General features: G+C 37.0%; 1 protein-coding gene across 32 annotated transcripts in view; it reads left to right on the forward strand.

Annotated features, from left to right (window-relative positions):
• The window catches only part of ANK2 (ankyrin 2), a 688,006-nt gene that overhangs the window by 592,694 nt on the left and 81,790 nt on the right, over window positions 1–13,522 (forward strand). For 28 of the 32 annotated variants that reach the window (XM_082389582.1, XM_082389587.1, XM_082389568.1 and 25 more), the window contains 3 exons: window positions 1–99; window positions 1,031–1,129; window positions 8,785–8,857. In XM_082389582.1, coding sequence (XP_082245708.1) covers window positions 1–99; window positions 1,031–1,129; window positions 8,785–8,857 — 271 coding nt within the window. Of the gene's footprint in view, window positions 100–1,030; window positions 1,130–8,784; window positions 8,858–10,231; window positions 10,286–13,522 lie in introns of all 32 variants that reach the window. The other 4 variants (XM_082389577.1, XM_082389592.1, XM_082389593.1 and 1 more) reach the window with 1 other exon arrangement.

Below are 13,522 nucleotides of genomic sequence, written 5' to 3' on the forward strand. Positions count from 1 at the left end.
AACGGCTACACGCCTTTGCACCAGGCCGCCCAGCAGGGCCACACGCACATCATCAACGTCCTGCTGCCGCACGGGGCCAAGCCCAACGCCACCACCGCGGTAAGGCGGCGCCGGCTGCCCCTCTCCGCGCAGCTCCTTCCTTGCCCCCGTCCCCATCCCCTCCAGGGGGGGCCGCTTGGCTGAGCTGAGTCCCCTCCTTAAATGAGCCTCCGCACTCGGGAAAGCATGGGATTTCCAGAAATCAGCCTGGGATTTCGCTGAGAGCGCTCGTCCGGGGAGGGAGCGCTCGTCCCGGGAGGGAGCGCCGCGGCCTGACCCAGTCTTCCCTCCGGGAGGGGGCCCTGCGCTCGGGCTGCCGGAACGAGCTCGGCTTCCAGCTGGCTCTCGGCTGGGCGCGGAGTCCGCCCCTCCCGCCCGGCCTTCTTAAGGGAGCACAGTTTCCGAGGCTGCTGGCTCGGACTAAGCTGTTTGGGATGTGGAGCCACTGAAATGTAAACTAAGCGGTGCAATTTAGCAAACCGGCATCCCCAGTGGCCGCTGGAGCCTGCGTTGCTTGCTTGTGTCCTTTTGCTGCACGGTGAGCTTCTGCACAGCTGCAGCTAAATAGGTTACTGTGTTCCCTGTGGTAACATCTTACCTGCAACAGATGGCCTGACCTCTGTTGAGGAGTGAGTGTGTACTTGAATAGTTTTCTTCGGAGGCCTCATCCTCAGTTCCAGAGTTACTTTCCTAAGCATAGTACAGGATTCGGAGAGGGGTTTGACAACTTTAGGGTTAAAGCCGTCAAGCGCTTCTTATTAGAAAGAGCAAGCAGCTGCAGCTTGTTGTGTTACCATGGTAACCTGGGCTATAGTCTAAAGAAGTTACAAAGAAGATTCAGATGTAATGGTAAAAACTAGTGATTTTCCTAAGCTGTGCCTGTTTTGGAAGGAAATGCTGGCTCATGTGGAGCCGCGGGTGAGCTCATTGGCTCACAACATCGCCGTCCTCCTTCCCGGCTCTCACTCTCTCTCTTTCACTCTCTCTTCAGAATGGCAACACTGCCTTGGCGATTGCTAAGCGTCTGGGCTACATCTCCGTGGTGGACACCCTGAAGGTTGTAACCGAGGAGGTCACCACCACCACCACGGTAAGTGAAAGGAACCCATCGGCTTCGGCTCCCTTGTCGTGGCTTTTAAGCCACAGACATTTTCACTTACAAAATGTCTTGAGCTTTTGATTTTGAACTTCTTTTATTGTAGAGCATACATTGAAGTATGCAGATGTAAAGGCATTTACACAACTAATACAGGGATTTCAGCTTCCTTTAGTCAACATAAATCCATATAAAATGCGTGAATGTAATTTTATAATACTTAGTTCCTTTTTCTGTGACTGACTTCTTTTTTTCTGGCTCCTCTGCCCTGTTGCTGTAGTTGGGTGTGACACCTACCGCTGGCAAAGTGGTAGGACACTTCCACAGCAAACTTTTTATCTTAGCCCGGAGGTCACGCCAGACTCTGGGAAGACCCTGATCCCTCCCTACTATGCTCACGACTGGGTCAGATGCATTCCCAGTGAGAACAATTCATCCTGCTTTTCTTCCTATTTCTGATTATTTTTTTATTCAAAAAGAAAATCGAATGTGCTTAAGAGAGACACTGTGTCTGTATCTTGACAGAATATATATTTAACATTTTTTATTTTCGCTGTTTGGAATATGACTGCTGATTCTTTAGGAGAGAGCAGTGATCGTCCCTGGCCTTTGCCAGAGAAACCCTGGAAGAGTGAGGAGCGTGATATTAATGAGTCCTAATGCTCTTGTGCTATTCAGCTGGAGCAAAGCTTAAAAGGAGGCCTCCTGAGAGGAAACTCACAGCTGAAAGTGCTCTCCTCTTTGCATATATTTATTAACTTTTCTCCTTAAGCATCAACTCTAAGAACAACAGTTCTTATTTCTCTTCATAAAGTAGAAAAGTAGAGTGACAGCAGAACATTTAGATGTTCCTGAGAGACAATAAGATCATGAATCAACAAATAAAAAATTCTGAATGAGGTTCTAGTAAACACTCCAAGCTAGGAATGATGCATATAGAGTTTTGGAACACTTGGTTCTTTTGATAGAGGTAAGGAAAAAGAAGCATTTTGTTCTTCAGGCTGACAGCAAGTCCCTGTTGACAGATATTGAGGTAGTTGGTTTGATGTGAAGTTTTAAATAGAGTGGAGTATGATTTATTAATGAACTACAAGACAGAGACTGAAATTAGATGAGAGAATGGCACTGCTTGTTTTCTCAAGCAAAATCTTTGGCCAGTGTACCACAGTATTTTAAAAGATTTAAAGTATAGCATCAGTAAATTATATAGGAGAAAAATAAATCTTGTCATCACCTAGCACTATACTTCTGAGTCACTAAATATGGCTGAATCGTAATGGCTTTTTCTTACTATATGATTTGTTATACCAGGAAAATCTTCATATTGGGGACCTGTACATGTATCTTTATTTGACATCTTTGAAACAATGTGCACATCACAGATAAGTGAAGGTTTTGGTGGCAAGACTGGGTAAACACTTTTGTTCTTAGAAGTCATGTTTTCTCTCAACTTGACCTCTTGCATGTTCTGGGAATTATGCATGTACATTTTTATCAGATGACCACTAGATGGCAAACTTGCATCTTTTAGCTATCTTGACCTGCTTTTCTTCCATTCATTTCATTAATTCATTCCTTTAGTGTTTATTGGATATAAAATATGTGCTGGGTTCTGTGCTCAGTGCTGAAGTGTCATCAACGGTGACAACATTACTCCTCCCTACCAGCAACTTACAGTGTAGTGGGAGTGAAGAATGAGACTTAAGTTTTGTAAGAAAATACCAATAAATTCTTGTTTAATATCAATAAAACTATAGAATGTACATGTCTAATTTCAAAGAGATCTCAGGCTCATAAGTATTACTTAGAGTGAATGACTTTAACTATACTGGTCTATATTTAAAAAGAGGAGCAATTAACTTTTTAAATACTATTGCTAAAGTTCTCATATACCTTGTCAGAAATCAGACATATGGTCATATCTCCACACATGTAGCTCTAGGGGGATGTGAAAACTCCTCATAAAACTCTCTGTGAGCTTTTTTCTTTTCTGGTAACTATTAATCTCTATGCTGCCTAGCTAATCATTGTTCCAACAAAAACCACCATACTTAGGAATCAAGTTTCTAGGTGAAAAGCCAACAAACAAATATAAAACATAACAGCATATCTGTTTTCAGTTGGGAAAATAAGAAATCATTGCCTACATTAACTAAACAAGTACCCCCTTTATCTAAATGGGTAGTTTTATTGGTTACATGTTTTAATGCTGCCCTATCGTTACGTTCTTCTTCTCTTAGAATTGGATTCTTGGAACTGTGAGTTTTATTGTTTTGTGAAATGGAATTTGGGGTTAAGGATTGAAAATATGAACTTATTCCTTCTGTGATGTGAGTCTTCTTACGTTATACTTCTTCTCTTTCAGAAGAGGTTTTCATTCATTCTTTTCCCATGTAACGATAATATTAATGATATTAAAAACTATAACTAAAATTTAGTAATTACAAATATGCCAGACACTGAGGGTAGATCTAGGATTCAAATTTATGTTGTCAGATTCCAAAATCCATATTCTTAACCACTCTGATGTAACTGATCTTGGCTTTGCTAAAGGTAGCTTACCAGGAATTTTCAACTTTTAAAAACTCACTTAAATAGCTCCCTTTATTGATTTTCATGTATCATATTCAATATCATTTTCTAAAATCTACAGATTCACTAAAAATAATTTGGAACTACTCACTGGTGGTAGGCAAATAGCACGAGGCAATAATTATGTAAAATTAATCAAATTAAATTTAATGTTACTACCATTTGAATGTAATAGTTGAACTACAGCCATACATCTAAGATGCGAATTTCACATCATTGGCTTCATACGATGTGCCATTTGAGCAGCAATGTGAGTTCTCTGCCATCAGAGAAAGTTTCCTTTCCTATTCCTCCTTCCAGAATTCTTCACCCCAAAGTATGAATAAAGTCATTGTGTGGAGAGAAGAGTAAAGCAGCAGTTTGTAAAGGAGAAGTCATTGCTTCAGAAATTTGTGAGACATTTTTGGAATCATGGTTTGTTTCCTTAACCTTTGCTTTTCTAACTTTACTTTGTTAAGACCTAACAGAGGATATGAGACAGTTGAGCATTCTCTGGGGATTACAATCATTGTCTGTTTGCCGGAATGGACATCAGAGTGGGAGGGACACATTTCTGGCAGCAGAAGCCAACAAGCTCAGGCTCCTAATGCAGTTTGGAAGAACTGTGAGATATGACTCATCCCTCTACTTACTGATCAGCTATCATCAATTATTTGCATAGTTTTAAAGTGATCGTTGCGTATAATCATTGATATATAGAGCATAAATTACTGAATAAGCTACTAAAATAAAAATGATATAGTTATATTACCATTTAAACTTTGGTTCTAAATCTTATCTGATGCCACAAGTCAGTTAAAATGGGAATCATAAAAGTGGCAGTGCAATAAATACATGTAAAGTCATTTGACACTTTTTAAGTGGAGTCAAGAACTTTTCTTTGAATACAGGTCCATTGACTAGAAGGCTAAGTTGTCATTCTTGAACAAAGAACGTCTATAATACATACTGTATTGTGTGTGTATGTGTCTATCCTATAATATCTATATCTATATAAAATTTATCCTGTGTATTATCTTAAAGAGACACTATTCTGAGTGCAGAACCTTTTTAAACTTTTGACATTTTTTCCCCAACGTGCTATAATTGTCTCAACCACACCTGAGTAGCAGTTATTTTTGGAGACTCACCTTTGTTGAGACTTTCCAAACCATTTACCTTAGTTTTTATAGAAAAATATTACTTATGTAGTATTTAACTTATATATAAAAATTATGTTAACATGTACAATTGGTATAAAGGGGTTTGGGAGCAGAACCAGGTTTAGCTTGTAGGCTGATGGGAGCCAATGTGTGTGGGCACTGGGAGGTGGCACACTAGCCAAGGTCACTCTCCACGCTCTGACTTATTGTGACTTGCTGAGTAAGTGGTACAAAGGAAGTGGTTGACCAGGGGGATGGGCTAAATGAGGAACAGTAAAGCACACTTCTTTTTTTGCACAAAAAAAAAAAACAGATATTATCCCCCATTTATAAAACACCATGTTAAGGACTCATGTTTTATTTTCTACATCATGATAAATGTTAAAAACTCATTATTAAGTCTGCCATCTATCGCATTCTATTTGTTTTGCCACATTATATGATTTAATTACATCCTATTAAACTTATGCATCGTGCACTACTCATTTTAACTTTTAAAGTAGTTTCTAATCTTGACCATAGAATCTGAGATTCTATAGCAGAAGAAGATGCCCATGATCATTTAATTATATCCTTGTTTTCTTTGGGCTATTCGGATGTACTTGCATAAAACCATATTTATGTTTGGCTAATCAGGTTTTCAAAGGACACTTCATTTAAAGGGACAATTTTTTCATTTCTTATCACATTACTAATGAGTGGGAAGACTTATTTATTATCCATTAAACAAATATTAACTGACGACCTTTTAAGGGTTAGGCACTACGTCGTGGACAAATGCATACTATATTTACTACATTGTATATAGAAAGCAGTTTTAATATCTGTGCCAAAAAATGTCCATGACCAATATGATCAGTGTTACTTTTTATATTGCCACATATATTTGCTGATAATAACCTTAATAGCATTCAATAACCAAACTAAAGCAAAGTTAGTTCCACTCTCACAAGTTCAAAGAGAATATAGTCACATTATCAGCGTCTGAAAATAGAAACTGAGAAGGTCGGGCAATATAATTTAATCATTTAAAGTGTATTTCCATCAGTTATTTTCAAATGGAGAAGCATCTTCTTGTGGAAATGTTTCCTATGAAGGGCAAATACTCTAGAACATTTCTGCAAAAATGGACTTTCTGGTTTTGTCTAATGCAGTAGATATCCCTTAACATTTTTAATCATTTAATGTACATTTAGATACTTATTTTAAAAGTTTCCCCAAAAGTCATAGTTTAATTGAATGTCATTGTCTCTATCCTGTATTTTAAATGTAAGTCATTTTTCTGCAATCTATACACTTTCCTAATGCAGGAAAGTGGGTTGCAAATTGAGCTGCACAATAGACCCACCTGAGGAACTTTAAAAAATACCTATAGCTGGGCCCTGTCTTCAGGCATGCAGATTTAATTGGCTTGCGTTGAGACCCAAGCAACAATATGTTTTAAATTTCTCTAATAATTATAATATGCAGGTAGAGCTGAGAACCATTAAAACAGAACTTAGGTTATCGTCTTTCTGTGTTAAATTCATAAATTAATTAATATTATAATTAAATGGTATATTTTTAAGTTTGTTTACTCATCAAATTCTTATTGACTACCTGTTATTCTCCAGAACTTTAGATAGATGCTTTTATCTTTCCTACAGTGTTTAATTTGTTTTCAGTGAATAAGACATTATGGAATTATTTAGACAGCAGAAACAACATGCTGGAAAGCTGAATTTACTACTCTAGTCTTCAATTGTGCCTTCATCTGGATAACATGAGACTTTCTTTACTTTCTGCATTTCTTCCTTTCCTTTTCTTCCCAAAGAAAACCTGTGTGGTCATTATGTGGATTTTAAATGTATTTTGCATAATTTTATGTCATCAATTTATTCCAATATGTATTTGAGAAGCCCCTACTATGTTTCAGGTTCTGTGGAAACAACTTCTTTCATGACTCACACTCATGTGGGAGGTGGAGGGGGCACGTGCAGGTGTGTGTGATGTGGTGCACGTGATGCTATAGGAGTGGGTAGCGGCCGATAAACACGGTTGAACAAACACATTCATTGGGGAGGTTCAGGGAGTGTTTCTCCAAGGAAGTTACATCTTATATGAGCCAAGACAAGAGAAGAAAGAACACTTCTGGTAAAGAAAAGGATATATGGGGAAAAAAAGCAGAGGCATAAGAGAACATGGCTGCCAACACGGTTGTAGCGTGTGGTGGAGGAATGAGGCCTCCATGCCTCTCCTTACTACATCACCAGGCATCTTCCCAGCCAGTTTGCCAGACCCTTGAACAACCCGGGTAGTTCATCCGAATATAACTTACAGTCAGCCATCGTATGGACGGTTCCGCATCTGTGGGTTCAACCAACCTCGGATCACGTAGTAATGTAGTGTTTACTGTTGAAAGATATCCACGTGTAAGTGGACCCATGAGTTTCAAACCTGCATTGTTCAGGGATCAACTGTATTAAGTTTTTTTCTGAAGAAAATGGGCAGCCACTGAAAGGTTATACAGTATCACATTGTGATTTAATCAGTCCTTCTTAACATATAGAAATTATACCCATGTATGTAAATATATTCTTAATCAGTTGAATTTCCCTGTAAAATTATTTGAAGTTCTCTACTGCTTTTGGAAAAAAAAGAGTTGGTCTAGGGGTATTGTGGCCAAACAAGTCTGTAGTATCTAGGTAGCAAAGCTTAAAAACGTAGACAACCTATTTACAGTATTTTGGTGGCTTTAGTTGAAGATTTTACTCTTATTTCAGGAGATTAGCTTTTTAAATTTCTCATAACAATGCCAATTGATGTACTTAATACACTTTCAATGCAGAAACTAGAGATAGGAATTTGAGACACAGCTATCTTTAGGTGATATTTCAAGTCATGAGATGTGGATTTTTATCTTTTTTTTGTATCACTGTGGTATCCCTGGTGTCTGAAACAGTTCCTGGCATGCAGTAGTCACTCAGAATGTTTCTTGAGTGCCTGAATGACTAAAAAGTTCAGAGGCCCTTTGTTTTTAAGATTAATTTAATATCAAAATATAGTGATGATAAATTATGCTAGCTAATATTTATTGAATACTAACATATACTAAGCACTGTTCTTAGAGCTCTTATATACTTCATTTAATCTTCATAACAATTTTATGAAGTAGTATTATTATCCTGTTTTACAAATGATGAAATTGAGGCACAGAGAAATAAAGGGACTTGCTAAGGCCTCATAGCTAATAAATGATGAAGTTAGAATTTGAACCCAGGTAGCCAGACTCCAGAGCCTGGTCTCTTAACCTTACATCATCCATCAGGGATGGAAGGCAGTGAATCTAATGACTCTGGAGGGCTATTATGGAAGGCAAATAAGCAGCAAGCCAGAATTGTAGACCAATGAAAGACTATAAGGATGGTTGATTCTCCACTGTTGATCCTCTAATCTCAGAAGAGATGCATCACATTTTCTGCCTGGAAGTTTACGTCTTTCACATTGTTTACAGCTTCGTTCCAGTGGCTTTGTTTTTAATAAATTGCATATATTCACTGCCTCTTTTTAAAGCTTTTTCTGGAGACATTACTTAGTTCATTTTAGGGAAGCCCTGAAAACCTGAATCTGCTTTCTCAATATGGCTATTAATGCCATTGCTAAAGAATTTATTTTGCAAATGGGAATTCAAAATAATGAACTTTCTCTTGTACAACTTCACTGGAGTAAACGATCATTTATCTTCAGAAAGAACAAATGAGTTTCCATGAAGGGGAATAAGAGACTAAGCTTCCAAAATGTCCATGTGGAGAAGGTGGAGTGCTCGGGACCTGATCGCTTGCTGATGCTGTTGACGATGGCCTCCTCTGTGATTCTTTTGATCTTTTGTTTGATTTTTGTTCTTAAGTTGAGCATTAATGATTTTTGTCTTTCCAGACTATCACTGAAAAACACAAGCTAAATGTTCCTGAGACCATGACTGAGGTTCTTGATGTTTCTGATGAAGAGGGTAAGACTTTTATTCACTCTTCTATGACATCTGTCATGGTCTTACACAAAGGAAACCATCCTTTTTTTCAGGGAACAAGCTGGTGCATTGGGTGTGGATGACAGCATCTTAGCACTTAAAGTAACCTTTTCACCTTTGTTTCAATACATTTACTTTTTCAATTTGGGGGAGGAAGGATTTTGTTTATATATTTTCAACTGGTGTTATCTTTAATGACTTACTAAATAACAGGACTAGGACAAGGGAGAGAAACCGGAAGTCGGCCATCTGTTAAAATATCTACCTGATAATACAATTATTGTTAATACGTTTTAACTATGCTAAAATACATTTTTTATTAAAATGCTTTAAAGTAAAAGAACATAACGTATACTCTATCAATGGTATATTGAGAAATCTCTGCTTTCTAATTGGTTCAAACATACAGAATATATTTTAAAACTAATATATAGAAAAAAATATATTTTAAAATTAATATATAGAAAAAAAGAGCCTTAGCGAAGGTTAAAAATAGCGCAGCAGTAAGTCATACAAATTCAACATAAGAATTTGATTCTTTAAGTCAGAGGATATGCCCCCTATAGTTTTAGAGTTGATAAAAATTATCTAAGCCAGTGGATTTCAAAGGTCTGAGAAGCTCTACGAGGAGCACCAGGGACTGCCTGGGGTGGGTATGGGGCATCATGCTAGAGGTACTGCCAGCAGGGTTTCTGGCTCCCCACCTCTGCTTCAACTAGAGTAGTTGACTTTTCTCGAACAAAAAGAAAAATCTGCTAGAAAAATCATGAATGCAGCACATAAAGTATGCAACCAAGTTTCAGTAGTGCAGCTATTGGTCAAGTGTACCTGTAAGAAAAAAATATATATACATATATATATGTGTGTACATGACATGTACATACATATATATGTATAAAAATATATATGTACATGACATGTATACATGAATACATTTACATAAGTGTGTATGTTTGAAAAATTATTGCCATACTGGCCCTAGTAGTAAGCCCAATACTAACTGCTTTTATGGAGAAATATTAAAGGTATTTCTTTAGGTTCTTCAAGATGTATTCAGAAGGTAAAACTTTACATTGAGATGCCCTTATTTGGAACCAATTTGTTAATTCACCTATTGGTAACAGACATTGAGTTGTCTCAGCTTTTATAAGAACTTATGACAAGAACAAACAAATGTTGGGTCAATGTATTATTGTAAGTAAATTAAAAGGTATTGCCAAAGCTAATGGTTCCAAGTATTTATTATAATAATTTTGCGTTCCATCCTAATACTTGCCAATTTTCAGCATCCGTACGTGCACACTATATTTTATTTTGTGTGATCTTCTTTCTCATCTTCACTTACATGTTGAACAGCTTTTAAACAGTTTGGTGACCACTTTATTGATGGGGAAGTGCTTAGTGATTCAGGTACCTTTAGAGGAAATTGTTGAAGTGAAAGTTTGTTTTTGCTTTTAATTTTTCTTAACTGGCTAGAAGCAACTAGCTTAACATTTAGATCTGGTTGCCTAATACTAATCTGGTGGTTTTTGAAATAGCATGTGTAATATGAGTGGAATTGCTTATGTGTGCATTTGGGTGTGTGGATTGTATTAACTTGGAAGCTTAACACCATGAATTGCTTATACTATTAATGATTTTTGAAACTATTATTGAGACCTATTAACATAATTAAATTATCTAATGAACATTATATAAATATTTTCCCAAAACTACTATTTCTTCTTAGAATACAAATTTAGAGAAAAATTAATTTTTTGATAAGTTGACATTGAATTAGCATGAACATGTTAACAACTACATTAGGCTACTTGATATGAAGTCATCTCATTCCTGGATAAAGATATATTTTAGATGTGGTTAAAAATATATTAAGTTAGTAGTTATAATCTAATTTTTTAAAGTTAGCTAGGAATAAAGTAACCTGTAAAAATTATTTAGGGGGCACTTTGGCATATAGGGAAAAATGAATAATGTAAAATAGTCTATCTAGCAAGAAGTTTCCAAAGTATATGTGGTACCACTTTAAGCAAACCTATTACATGAAAATCTAACTTTATAAATCAGATAAATTAGATAGTGATTATTTAATTTAAAAATAGTTATTTATTTCCAAAATAATTGTTAAAGAATTCCAACATCCAAAGTATTTACTGGGTTTTTAGAAATTCCATTTGTGTGAAACATCCTCTTGGACCTGCCCATTGCATAATATAAGACCTAGCTATAACATCTTGTTCACTTTTGTTAAAACTATTATATATTAAAAGTTATTAGTGATAAGCACTCTTGATTTGAGAGGAATGTTGGCTAATGATCAAGAATATCTTTCATGGAGATGGAGGCAGCTCTCCATGTCTAGATATGGCCAAAAACTTAACGTTTTTCCCCAGAAAGAAATTCAAGTTGAATAATATTTTTGTATAGGATATACTTGAGTTTTGTGAAGTAACTTTTTAGTACAAACAATTAGTATAAAGGAATTTGACTAGTTGACATTGCCAATCCTTTAATTTTTTGTGCTCTTAAAGTGTTTTCACGGAACCTACCATCATTTATATGGACAAAGTGCAGCCACATGTGTTTGGATAGTATTAGCCAGTCCCTGTTTTCTTTACAGCTCTACTATTTTAATGATAGTCTATGTGTCAATACACAGAAGAATATCCAAACCAAGTACAGATGTCCTTTCAGGCTAACTTGCTATAGTGAAGCAATCAGAATTTTCCACTCATGAATCCAATCAACAGATAGTGAAAGTGATGTTGTTGTGTGTAAAGCTCTATGACTGGTACCATGGGGGAATCAAAAGTGAACATATATGGAGAGGTAATGTATAAATTAATGAAGCATAACTAAAGGCACTATGTCATCTGCTTTTCATATCTGCCTGGGAAAATCTGGAGAAGGAGAGACCTAGCACAGTCTCAAGGAATTGCTGAAAGCTGAGAGAAAAATAGGTGGGTGGCACAGGTTTTAGGGGGTGGAGAAGGAACAGTATGGGAAGGTCCCAAGATGGGGAAGGGCAAGAGAGAGACACAGAGTGACAAAATAATCTAGTCATTCATTTTGGCTGATGCATTAAGACACACGGGGCTTCGCTGTGGAATGTTTGGATTCTCAACTGAAAAGTCAAGGAAATTAGGATGTGTTAAAGATTTCAATTAATGATTGAAACAATTAGATCTGTTTCGTACAAAGATTAAATCAGCAGTGGCACACCGAAGGAGTGCATTAGGATGAAATTGGAAGGAAGCAGGTATCTGAGGGAAGAGAAAGCATTTACTAGACATCACAATGCTAGGTGCATTGTCTCATTTAATCCCTACAGCACCCATATGGGATAGGCTATGGATTTCCCCTCATTTGTTTTTCAGGTGAGAAAGGCTCACCTGAAGGTGAGGAGGCTAAGGCTTAAACACGTTAAGTAGTTTGTTCAGTGGCACAGAGCTGCTAAGTGGTGAATGTGGAATCTAAACCCACTTTGAAAGCTGTTGTAATAGTTCAGTCATGATGTAAATGAGTCCTGATGGAGCAAGATGGCAGAGAAATGGAAGAAAAAGAGAAATGGGAATTCAGTCTAAGAATATTCTACTGTGCAGACTAAAACAAAGCTGTAAATGTAATCCTCTACATCTTCATAGGATCCTGAGCTGATTCCTGTCTTTGCTGACTCAGCTCCATAGCCATAAATTATATGGTAGGGCTCAGGGGTTATACACCTGTGTAACTAAATTACCTGTGGAAATGTGACCCATATATCCCTTACACTCAGAGATTTGTGAGTGGGTGGTTTGTATAAACTTCTCCACTAGTTCTCTGGGACGATGTGTACTAATAATCAAGAGAACTCCAGAATAACTGAGCGTTGCAATGAAATACGGAGGCACATCTATCTTCTCCTTTTGACACACTTCCACTGTGGACGCTTGACATTAGCGGGGCTCCTCACCCGAGGTTTCAGTCCTTTACCCACTTACCAGCAGAAGCGCTGAGTATTCTTAAGAGAGAGAGAGCTCAGTGACATGTCAGAGAATCTCCTTCTTCCCAGCACTGTGAAGAGTTGTCAGAATGAAGAATCCTTGGGACCTTCCCACTTTATCTTAATTTGTTCCCATACTCTTGTGATCTGTGTCTTATAGAGGCTGGTCATGGCTAAATGTGCCTCTGTCACTGAGGAATCTTGTAGTTTCCAGATATTAAAACATGAAACTTTAAAAGCAAGTAATACATCGATGCTATACAATTAGTAGGAAAGGGTTTTCATAAAATTGTTTGGAAAGATTGGAGAATACAATGAAAAAAAGTTAAGTCCTAAAACCTGGAAGTCAGAATTCTATTAAGTAAGTAAATATGTAATGGCAGGGAAGGGGTTGTTCAAGTATAGGAAACAAAAAGGAAATTCACTTTAGGTTTGTTATGATGCAGAAAAATAGGGTTTGCTTTTTGTTTATTTGTTTTACACCAAATAAGTAAGTTGATAAAAGAAAGTATGTTAGGGTATAACCATTCTTTCATAAGCTTTTTCAGTTATGCAAAATTCTTTCCAAGCCTAATAGAACTGTACTCAAACAAGAGTTAAATATTTAAATTCAAAATCTTATTTGATAGCAGATCTTCATCCCTTCCCACGCCCCCCCCCCCCTT

The sequence above is a fragment of the Balaenoptera borealis genome, assembly GCF_965194805.1.
Source record: "Balaenoptera borealis genome assembly, chromosome: 4".
In the NCBI taxonomy this organism is placed as follows: Eukaryota; Metazoa; Chordata; class Mammalia; order Artiodactyla; family Balaenopteridae; genus Balaenoptera; species Balaenoptera borealis.